The 12,499-nt window shown below is 38.7% G+C and overlaps 1 protein-coding gene across 1 annotated transcript in view; it reads right to left on the reverse strand.

Annotated features, from left to right (window-relative positions):
• The window catches only part of CLSTN2 (calsyntenin 2), a 690,495-nt gene that overhangs the window by 366,483 nt on the left and 311,513 nt on the right, over positions 1-12,499 (reverse strand). Inside the window, 1 exon segment of the mRNA XM_038416570.2 lies at positions 9,576-9,698. Within this exon segment, the coding sequence (XP_038272498.1) occupies positions 9,576-9,698 (123 nt within the window).

Raw genomic sequence — 12,499 nt, forward strand, 5'->3', positions numbered from 1 at the left:
TACAACCCATCCTTAAGGACAACCCATCACTCTCACAGATCTTAGGAGACAGGCCAGTCCTTGCTTACAGACAGCCCCCCAATCTGAAGCGAATACTCACCAGCAACCACACACCACACAACAGAACCACTAACCCAGGAACCTCTCCTTGCAACAAAGCCCCTCAGACAGAGGCAAACACCTACAAGATCTCTAAAGCCCGTTGCCAACTCTGTCCACATATCTGTTCAGGGGATACCATCATAGGGCCTAATCACATCAGCCACACTATCAGAGGCTCGTTCACCTGCGCATCTACCAATGTGATATATGCCATCATGTGCCAGCAATGCCCCTCTGCCATGTACATTGGCCAAACTGGACAGTCTCTACGTAAAAGAATGAATGGACACAAATCAGACGTCAAGAATTATAACATTCAAAAACCAGTTGGAGAACACTTCAATCTCTCTGGTCATTCGATTACAGACCTAAGAGTGGCTATCCTTCAACAAAAAAGCTTCAGAAACAGACTCCAAGGAGAGACTGCTGAATTGGAATTAATTTGCAAACTGGATACAATTAACTTAGGCTTGAATAGAGACTGGGAATGGATGAGTCATTACACAAAGTAAAACTATTTCCCCATGTTATTTCTCCCCCCTAGCCCACCCCCCACTGTTCCTCAGATATTCTTGTTAACTGCTGGAATTAGGCTACCTTGCTTGTCACCATGAAAGGTTTTCCTCCTTTTCCCCCCCGCTGCTGGTGATGGCTTATCTTAAGTGATCACTCTCCTTACAGTGTGTATGATAAACCCATTGTTTCATGTTCTCTGTGTGTATATATAAATCTCCCCTCTGTTTTTTCCACCAAATGCATCCGATGAAGTGAACTGTAGCTCACGAAAGCTTATGCTCTAATAAATTTGTTAGTCTCTAAGGTGCCACAAGTACTCCTTTTCTTTTTTAGATTTCTCTGTTTCTGGAGCCTAAGCATCTCCTTTCATGCCTAACCTTAATGCATGGAAAACAGTAGCCTGGAGGTCATTCCTAATCCTGTATCTTCTGCAGCTGATTGTGCTACTGCCAAATCTTCAGGGCACTTTTATTCTCCATTGGCTGTGTTCCCCATCAAGAGCATCGGTTTTTGGATTTTAAGGGCTACACTGAGGCTATGTCTACACTTGCAGAGTTTTTGCCATGTCAGTTTCACTGGTGATAGGGAACCAGTGAAAGAAAAGCGCTGGTTTGTGTTCTCACTTACTTCCACAGGCGTCACATCGTGTTCACATTTGCAGCACTTCCATCACTGATGAGAGCAGCACACTGAGGGCAGCTATCCCACAGCGCAGCTCTCTCCATTTTGAGGATAGGTCTTGGAATGGGGGACGGGGGTGATCGTGGGGCATCCTGGGTCCCTGCACAGCCTCCTCTCCCCAAACACTGATCAACTCCAGTAGCTCAGCATTGCTCCAAGCAGGGGATTGTTTGCTCCATGGAGCAGCCATTGTCACCTGGTCAGATAAGTGAGCACTTGCCAAGAAAACAGGAAGGGGAGTTTCAAAATTCCCAGGGCTTTACAGGGGGAGGGGTGGATGTCTGTTTACCTGGCATCAGAGCAGCTGGCCAGAGTGGTCACCTAGGCACCCTGAGATATCCTCCAGAGGCTAAAAGCTGTGTAAACAGGAAGAACGTGTCTTAACTTGTACATCACCGTAAAAGTATCACCAGTAAGAACTGTATGCCTCTCATGGAGGTGGGTTTCTGTTTGTGGTGAAATTTCTGAGTTTCACTGCAAAAAGTCACTGGCAAGTGTAGACGTTCCTGTGGTTTTTGATTGAAAAGGGACTTTTTGTGTTTTAAATGGCAAGTGTAGACATGCCCTAAATTATGCTGTACCAATTATGCTATACTAAAAACTTCTAAAATAAAAGCTATTCAGCAGGTGATTTGTTACAAACACCTCCAAGACTTAATTGAAGGTTCAAACTTTTGGTCATGCTTTACTATAAGGTTAAAATATTTAAAACCAATCTATTCTGAGCCCCATAAATCTGACAGCATGTTTTATGCCTTACTGCCAGTGAAAGGTAAAAAGAGATTATTCAGAATCTCAATTTGAAGACATCCACATTTAACATCCCACATTTTTCAGGTTAAGAATTAAAAAAAAAAAAATTGTGCTCTGTTATTGCTGAGCTCTGTTTACCAGTTGATAAACCACCACTACCAGGAATGCTACACTTTTTGAAAGTCTGTAAACAGCTTAGGAGGATCCTACAGAAAAATGGAGTTTTGTTTTCAAGCCCTGGATCAAGTGGGCTACTACAGCTGGATTTGTCAGGGTACACTTGGGCATAAGAATTCTCCTATTAACTGTGAAAATGTCAATGATTTGCTTGAGAGGGTGAAAGTGTATGTGAATGAACAAACAACCGTACATTTTTATTTCATTGTCTACCTTTCCTTTTTAGTGGTCCGGGTAAAATGGTAAAGTCAGAGATTAGGATTTCATTTGCAAAGGAAGTCTGATTTGCAAGCCGTGAACTATATAGCACTACTTAGGTGAAGACGTGCACACATGGATCACATATGTGTGTGGTGCCAAGAGGGCAAGCATTTGAGAACCAAAATGACCATTTTTAAACAGGTGACCTGAAAACCTATTGATAAAGCCAGAGAAATTTCAGAATTAATGGCCCTGATTCACTACAGCATTCCTGCAATTTTACCTCGGTGTAACATCAAGTTCAGTGGAAGCCCACCAGCAGAAAAACATAATAGTGAATCAGACTCTACATTCTGAATGCTTCAATGAAAAGAAGAACATTCCCCACTATCCTGTTCTAAATGTTATCTTTTTCTTCTTCAGTTCTGCAATAGCTAGAAACACAACAGACAGCCAAGCTCCTACTCAGTACAACACTCCAGCATTCTCTTCGGTGGGGACATGATGCTCAGCAGTAAATTCTGCTGGAAAATGCAAACAAACTATAAGGATTAAAAAAGGCCTCCTCCCCTTACTTTCCATCCTTTCAAAAACAAACAAAACAAACAACACCCCCTCAAAAATATTGCACAGTTTTGTAAGTTTTTTTTTAAAAAATTATCGAGATAAGTTACTGTCATATTGAGTCAGTTGAGCTCTCCATATCTGCCGCTAGAATGACTCTGTGCTATGACTAACCTTACTGCTAGAAAACCTGATCCCTGAGGTCATCCCTGATCAGGTGTCTTGTGCACAACAGCTGATTGTGTTCTACTGCCAATCCTCAGGCCAATGCAACTCTAATTTGGAACTATGTGTTTTTTGGGAAGAATCCCTTTTTCAACTCAAAGGTTTTCCCTGAAGGCATGTGATTATATTATTTGGGGGAGGGGGTGTTAAAATGTTTTTAAAAAGAAAAAAATAACCGGGGGGGGAGTGGTCAATAACCTACCCTGAGACAGTTCATATCTCCATATAGATTCAAAAATGGTGTGATAACATTAGCACAATGCATGCTGTGGAGGGAAAGAAATCACAGCAGGCTGTAACCAGAGAGCCACAGAAGTTAATGTTTAAGAGCTTGGTTGTGCCTGAGACACACAGTTATTCTTGAAGCTTCCAGGCATTAGGAGCATGCTCAGTGTATGTTTCTTAGGATACAGTATCACCAGCCACAAGCATGCAAAAAACATGAGTTGGACTCCAAAAATCATATGATTTGACTTAAAATCATCCTGAGATTTTTTTAAAAGAATACATTTGGGATCTTTTAATTTTCCTTCTCGCACCTGAGCCTTTAGTAGTCACATTTTCAAGCTTTTTTTCTCCACAGTCATGAGGGCCACAAATGTTCTTTCTGTAAAAATAAAAAGCCAATATTCTCACATGGAAATTGGGGCTTTAAGAAAATCCCCAAATATTGCAAGACTGGTGATAAAATCATGAGAATTGGCAACTCTGAATAGTATCCATGATCTATCCCCATTCCATCAGAGGCCCATCTTAGTAACATCACTTCTAGGCACCAGCTTTTACCACCACCCAATGCTGAAAGAAAGGAGAGATTTTCAGAATACTGCAAACATATTTACTTGTGACCACACCATAAGAAAAATCACATGCATTTCAGAGTCTATGTATTAATAGAAGGAGTCAATGTCATGAATAAAACTTTCGCCTTATTGTTCTCAAAAGAGAAAAAGAAACAGATGCCAGGAACAACATTAAAGTTCCCAAGAAAGGAGGCAGAAATCCCAACGGAAGTAAAGACTATGCCACTGCTGATGTTTAAAAAACTAGAAAGTCTGAATATGAACAGAACTCCATAGCCAGATATTTATAACCAATGAATAGAAAGTTGTTCTTCATAGCACTAATCTCAAATTAAATAGCCAATGTGTCAATAATAGCTTAGCTCTACAGTTGTGTGCTTTCCTGCAGAGAAGAAGCAGGAGACAAGTTCTTTGCTGTGCCCCACAGAAAGCATAGCCCAGAGCGGATGGAAGAACAGCAATGCTTAAAGCCACCTTTGTGCCACCCAGCTTTTGGCTAGCAGGGACCAATGTGACCCTGTATAAATCAGAGCTGATCTAATTTACAGCAGCCTGATCCATGCTCCTCTGCATCCTCAAGTAAACCAATAATCCCATAGTGCTCAGTGCGATAGAACCCCTTCCTCCACCCCATCCCCTATTCTAGGGGCTGTACGACAGCCCTACACTGCACCTGCTCTTAAGTTTTCTGCCCCAGCTGAATCTGGTATATTTACAGCCATTAAGCACCACTGGACTTGCTCTGATCTCTGAACCGGCTCTCATACAGGCTCCAGTGTAAGTGAGCTCCTAAAGGCTGCTCTAACTTACACTGCCTGTGTATGTTTCCCAAAGGATCTTACCCTAGCGAAAACTGATAAAGCAGATCTGAGCCCACCCCACCTTACCATGATCTGCCCCCTTGTCCACTAGAGTGTGTCAGAAGTGGGGGACTGGCACAGGAGTTGGCTTCACCAACCTGATGCCCACTGAGACCTCCTCCCCCAACAGGGGAATTCTCAGGTGGGCAATGCAAATGGGTTGGAGAAAAGAGTGAGAATCTGGCTCATTTATATACATAGAAGAAACTCTGAAAATTGTAGAAAGCAAAAATGGAAAAATTCCAAAAGGAAAAAGGACTTTGCTTTCTTAACCAGTTTGATGGGATAGGTATGAAACCCTATGAGGAAACCCAACTACTTAAAAGCAAGAAAGTGAGTAATGAAGGGCACCATAACACTTACATAGCCCATGAAACATAATGTTAGGGGGTGGTGTTTTGTTTTAGTATAAAAGTAACTAGAGATGTATGGGATTTATGCCAGCCAGAATTCCGAAAAGCAAGAAAGATGTACCCGTAACTAGCATCCATACAGGCACCCTATATATACATACACACATATTCATATATAAATACATTTTCCCCTGAGATGGAATATTAGATGGATGGGATCTGAGTTACTATAGAAAATTCTTTCCTGGGTATCTGGCTGGTGAATCTTGCCCATATGCTCAGGGTTTAGCTGATTGCCATATTTGGGGTCGGGAAGGAATTTTCCTCCAGGGCAGATTGGAGAGGCCCTGGAGGTTTTTCGCCTTCCTCTGTAGCATGGGGCATGGTTGACTTGAGGGAGGCTTCTCTGCTCCTTGAAGTCTTTGAACCATGATTTAAGGACTTCAATAGCTCAGACATGGGTGAGGTTTTTCATAGGAGTGGGTGGGTGAGATTCTGTGGCCTGCGCTGTGCAGGAGGTCGGACTAGATGATCAAAATGGTCCCTTCTGACCTTAGTATCTATGAATCTGCACACACATTTTTAAAAGAATAAATGCTTAGCTCTTAAAAGCTATTTGAAAACTGATGCACTAGAATGAACTATGTGAAAGCTAGTGGAACAGCTATGGCCCTGATTCAGGAAAGTACTTAAGCACATGTTTAATTTTAGCAATGCTTCTAGGATACTTGAGTGCAGCACAGAGTCAATCTCCTGAATAGGGATGCTTCCTGAATCTGGACTATATGATCTTAGAGCTTTTGAAGAAAATATCCCAGAAAACTATAAAATCTACAAGTGAGCTGCAGCAATAGGGAAAGATACTAGAATGGAATCAAATGGAATGTAGTACCTCAAAATGTCTAATCTGATTGAAGCGAGAAGGATAAATTCACAAATGGGAAACTCCATACCTAACACATCTTTTTAAAAAGTCACAAACATAACTTAACTGGACGTCAGGAAATCTTTTGATATACCCACATAAATACAATAAATCTATAAAGGTAATTGTAAGAAATGAGGCAAGCTATTTAGGCGGATACAGGCCTGATTTGTGAATGGCAACAGTTTGGAAAGTGAGCAGTGGACTGTCACAAGAATCAATACCAGGATAGATCTGACTCATTTATTTACATCAGTGGAGGAGTTAGAAGTATTTTGCACTCAGATTAGCACACAGTTGGTTCACAACTAAATCAATAAAAAAGGAGGAATGTGATGTAATTGAAAATAGATTTGAGGTGTAGCAACTGTAGGTAAGTGGTTTCTACAAATAACTGTGGAAAAAGGCAAGGGCAAATGAACAAATATATTAAATTAAAACTTAGTATTAATATTTGTACAGTGCAAAACACTGGATAGGAGACGCATATAGGGATAGTGATGGATAATACGCTAAAAACTTCAGTACAGTGCTCAGTAGTATTTGCTTACTGTATACTTTCAATTTGCACCTTTCAAAATTCACTCTATGCTCTTGTACAAAATGCAAATTATAAAATAAAATTCAAAATGACACAATGTCAAACTCCCCATTCATCTTCCTCTCATTATACTCACAGATGAGCCAACAGGCTGTGTAACAAGCTATGAAGATCAGATGATTTAAACTCTGTTTAGCCAATGTTTTGAGGAAAAAGTTTTGGATGAAGGGAACTCTAGAGTCAATTCCATTAACTGTTGGAAATGCCCTGCCACCACCCTACAGTCTCACAAGATGGGCAAATAAACCAAACAAACTTCTGGGATATTAAAGCAGAAATTTTCTAGATAAGCGTAAGGAAATTTCTCTGTCATGATACACAGAACCAGTGAAACTGGATTCAGAATACCACATAAGCTTAGATGTTTGGGTTTCCTTTTTGTTATGGAATTGGAGACAAAGCAAATGCTAGGCAACCAATACAGGGAATTAAATATTTTGGTTATTCAAACTTCTATGGAATCTAGGCTTTTATTCTTTGAAAGTAAAAGAAAAATTAAGAGATGAGAATAAGAAATAAGAAATATAGAGTTTTGGATAGACTAGAAAGCAGATCTGTTACAAGGCTATTTGAGCTAGTGCCAAATATTATAGAATATTAACTGGGCATGAACTTAAAAGTGAAACTGGCAAGATATTGGCACAAAACACTGCATATTGTTTTCCTCATGTTCACCTCTTACATACCACATCAAATATATTACATGCAAGAGTTACAAAATTAAAGAAGACAAATGAGTTAAATGAATGAATACATTAAATCCATTTTTAAAAATCAATGTAAACAACTAGGACTCATGAGCAACTTTATCAAAACAAATAAGTCTGTCTGTGTGATAGAGAAAGATTTCAAATCCGATCTTCCAGAGGACAGTCATAAATGGCATAAAACCAAACAAACCATAAGCATTAAGGAATTAAACTAAATATCAGTCATCAAGGAGTTAATAACATATAAATGAGAACAGTACGTGTAACTAATATTTCTACCTTGTTTCAAAGAGGAATTAGGTAAGTGAAGAAAATATAAAGCAGGTGAACCAACTTTAAGGGGAATCTTGGGGTCTTTCCATTCTAAAACACCTTCTATTCCTAAATAACTTTACAAGTAGATGGTGAAAGATGTGTTTTTCAATTAATGCAACTGCACATTGGACTGTATTATCACTTTTAATGTATGACTAGAAGGATTAATAGCACATCTGTGAAAAGATATCTAATTTTGCAGAGGAAGGTAATACCACACAAAATGAGTGATGCTCAAACATACCACACACAAGTAACTGTTAATTATGTAGGGTATATTTTCCTGGTTTTTAAGGAGTCGTTGACAAATACTTAAAAATACAAGTTGCTTGTTTAGAACAAAACATTCTTGTGATCAAAAAATTGGCACTTCAATCACAGGCAATTAGTCCTAAAAGCATCTTTGTAGGACAAATTCCCTGAATCTTATTAGAGCGAGTATCTCCTAAGGAGAGGCAGCCTCAAAGAAGCAAACTAATTTCCTAATTCTACAAAGAGATTCATCTTAGCATAAGAGTCCATCCACATGAATCACTTTGCAAGCACTGATTCCCAATCTGTGTCCTAGGGACCGCATGCTGGCAGTCTATGGAGGTCTGGCTGGTCAGGTGGTATTGGATCTCTCTAATATCATGTAGCAACTGAAAATAAAGACAGCTGAGATGGACTACATTTTTATACTTTGTTTCCTGTAATTGCCAATTGCTATATGGTTGCTTAAGGGACAAGAGATAATATGTGCAATTGTGGATGAGAGGGGTGCTGGTCCACAAGACAATCTCTATTAAAATGGGGTTCGCACTGTGAAAATATTTGAGAATCCCCATTTTGCAGGAGCAGAGCATAAAGTAGCATAACAGCACAATCATGGGGGGAAATGGTTTATTGTGACTGAAGTATTGTAACATCGGAGGTCACGGACTGAGAGTTGTTATTTAACTGAACATGGACCTATACTTCAGGATAATGCTTGCCCATGTGCACCCAGGCTAAAACACTGGAAAACAGCTCAATCTCATGTACAGTGCATGCATTTTTAATAAGCGCATCTTTTAATGATCTCTACACCACCATTATTTCTTATTATTCTTCCATCTTTTTGCAAGTTTTTTATTTTTTTTTAATACAACAACCACTTTAGCTCTTTTGCACTTCAAGGAGCTTATCTGTTATTTTTCTGCTCCAGTAGCTCATAATGTGACAGACTAAGTGTACAAAGAAAAAAGACTTTATATGGGAAAAATCCTCAATATTGCATAATCTATCATAAAGCAATCTTATCAGAAATCTTCATTAAATTTCCTGTCTTGGTTCTGACTGTTATGAAGTACTAGCATCATTACATAATATGCAAGTGTCTTTGAATACTACTTACATAGTTTACTCCACAGCTGGTTTTTAACTAATTACCAGTAAAATAGCTTAGTTATATAGAATTTGTTAGGCAAACAGAATGGTAATTAATATTGTCAAATCAAGTTTCCTCACATATCACTCGTTTTTATTAAAAAAAACCCAGTGTTAGCAGCACAAGCTTACTACAAGGCACCTGTATAGTCTCTCCTGCCTCCACAACAAATCAGCAGACACATTCATTCTGAAACATCTCATTTCAAGGTCTATGGGCCCAATATCCAAATCCAATAGACAGACAATAGAACCTTTGATGGTATTATTATCACTTAGATGATACTATCATTGTGCTGCACACAATCTGATTGCAGCTGTTCTCTAGTAAGTTATTATGCATTAAGCAAACACAAGTTATATTGTTTGTGTATCTTCCTACCTGCAAAGGGAACAGGAGCATCCTTATCCAAAGCAACAAGAGGAGGATCCAAAATGACAGTATCGTTGTTTTCAGTAATGACTCCGTGATAGGAAGTTTCTATCCATGGCTTGTGTTTGTTCACTAGAAAACAAAATAAAGAATGTATTTAACTCATTTGAAACATTTCTTATCCTCAGCCTGCTCACTTAATATATTTTTAAAAGGAAACAGTCCTGTAGTATATCACTCATTATAATATTAACACTATTAATACATGACCACTTTATGTCATTCTACCCATGTACTGTAGATATCATATCAAGTTTACCAGTGAGGAAATAAAACAACTAGGAACACAATGGTCCAGATTTTCAGTTGAGCACAGCTCCAATTTAGGTATGAAGAAAAATAGCAAGATTTTCAATACAGTACATTGGATGCTGAGTCCTGTTGAATCCCTGGCTGTACCTGACACAATGAGAACTCCTGGATAATAAGTACATCCAGTCAAAGATTTTCTGATGGAACAGTTTTTCCGGTTGGAAAATGCTGATTTGATAGAATCTAAACATTCCATGGAAACGTATCAATTCTGTTAAACTTCCAATGGAAACTAGGCAGGCAGCAGCACACAACTAGCCTGGGTGCCTAGATTTATTTGAAAATTCCTTTTTGTGGGCAATTTTAAAGATTTTTCAGACTTCACTCACACTCAGACCAAAACACAAATATTGAAGTTTTTCATTACAACAAATTTTCTTTTTTCAACCAGCTCTAGCACTTTTGAAAATCTTCCCCTCATTTAGATGGCTCTATGGGTGCAGAGGTCTTTCTGAACACCTGGGCCCCAACTATTATTAAGCATTTCACATTCTGATCCCACTGGAAGCTTATGACTAAGTGGGAAGACAACATGAAGTACCTGACTTGGGAGTCAGGAGGTTTACCTAACTGAACACGCATCCACCACACACTTTCTTCTCCACTATTTGGTATAAAGAAAGTAATGATCATTCACTTTTGCTTTTTAATATCTAAAAGAAATGTTACTAATAACGTTTGTCTACAAACAGTATTTAGCCTCCTAAACCAAAATCTGAATGTTCTGTTTTGGGAGCTTCTACAGAAGAATTCCAGTGGAACTCAACTAAATTAATAACTATTAGAAGATATTTCCCAAGCAACAAGTAACAACACATTTCATCTTTGGACTTTGCAAGTTCTGATACAAGTTACGTTTTGTACATATTATTTATTTGTTTACCAGATATTAGTAAGGAAAACTGGTGGGCTAACAGAATTGCCTTCAACCAAAATCTAGGGTTCACTTATAAAGCAAACGCAAATAGGACCAAATGGGATCATTTACAATAAATCTACCACCAAAAAAAAAAATCCCTAATTTTACAAATAAAAAGTCCTAAATGCCTTGTCCTATGGTAAAACACACAGGAAGGAAAAAGTGTCTGGGGAGGTTGCCCTAGCACATTTTCTTCAAATCAAGAGTGAGTTTTAGACGCCTGTACTCATTGTTACATAGAATAGGTGCTGGGCCACAAAACGTATAGGGTACAGAAGAGGCCTAGGGCACCCATACCTCCACACCAGCTTTGGGGTCTGGCTGGCACAATGAACCATTTCCAGGGCTTCCTCACATCCCCATAAAAGATTATCTCAAAATGTGAAAGGGGAGGGGAGGCGCAATGGGAAACACTATGATATGCAATTAGATTATGATCACCTAACCCCCTGGACTAGTCTACTTTTCACCCACCACCTGTCACCTCCCTCCACATGGATCCACATTCTGACAGATAACTCCAGGGGTGCCAGAAACAGAGCCAAAGAGGTAGTTGACCCCCATCCCCATGCCTCTTCCAAGCGAGGGTACATTCAAGCTCTGAGGATGATATGAGCAGGTCAGCAATCCTTAGAGTATTAAAAATAAGCTGTCAACAGTCCACTTCTTGAAAACATTATGGTCTGCTAAAGATTGTTCCCGCTGACATATTCATTAGGAAGGCTTCATGGTTACAGTCTAATTTTTCATTGTTTTTGATGTATTAACTTAAAATTTTGTTTTGTTCCATTAGAAAAATAATCTGCCTTACTACTTTAAAGTCAGCAATGTCACACAAAATGGAATGAGTTTGTGAGCACCGCTTCTTAGTTAATGTATCATCAGTGTTCTAAAAATATTTGCATTATCAGTACAATAAAGAAGGCCTGAGGCACATCACCACCATAAGCCTTTCCACTAGAACTGTGAAAATAATGGAATTTTTTAATCACTAAGAATTTGGAAGAAAAAAACCAAAATCAAAACAAAACAAAAATCTTCAGGACAAAACGTTTAGTTCAACCCAAGTCAAAACATTTTGACTGAGTTTTATATATAGAATTAAGGTAATTTTAAAACAAAGTCAATCAAAGAATCAAAACTTTTGAAAATGCTAAAACAAAACAAACTTTTTTTTGAGATTTTTTTTTTCTTAAACAATTTGGTTAAATTAATTTTAATTCACAAAATGTTCTAGTGTCATTGATGGAAAAAGCAGATTCAAAAATATTTTTTCGCCAAAAAGTTTTTTGCCCATCTCTACTTATCATCTTGGTTGGGTGCAAGACTGCAAATAGCCTTGGAGATACAAAGACCATAATCATTCACAATGTGCTAATTTGTAGAGTAGTATGTTTTCCTTTACAATGTTTGATTACACAGTTTGAAACTGTGATCTGGGTAACTACAGGCCAGTGGGTAGGAGAATGTATATAAGGAGCAAAAAGAAAAGGAGTACTTGTGGCACCTTAGAGACTAACAAATTTATTAGAGCATAAGCTTTCGTGAGCTACAGCTCACTTCATCGGATGCATATATAAGGAGCAACGGTAGTGTGGATACTAGTCTAATAGGTTATACTGGATGTAGAATGACTGTGCCT

This window comes from Dermochelys coriacea, chromosome 9 (assembly GCF_009764565.3).
Source record: "Dermochelys coriacea isolate rDerCor1 chromosome 9, rDerCor1.pri.v4, whole genome shotgun sequence".
Classification (NCBI taxonomy): Eukaryota; Metazoa; Chordata; order Testudines; family Dermochelyidae; genus Dermochelys; species Dermochelys coriacea.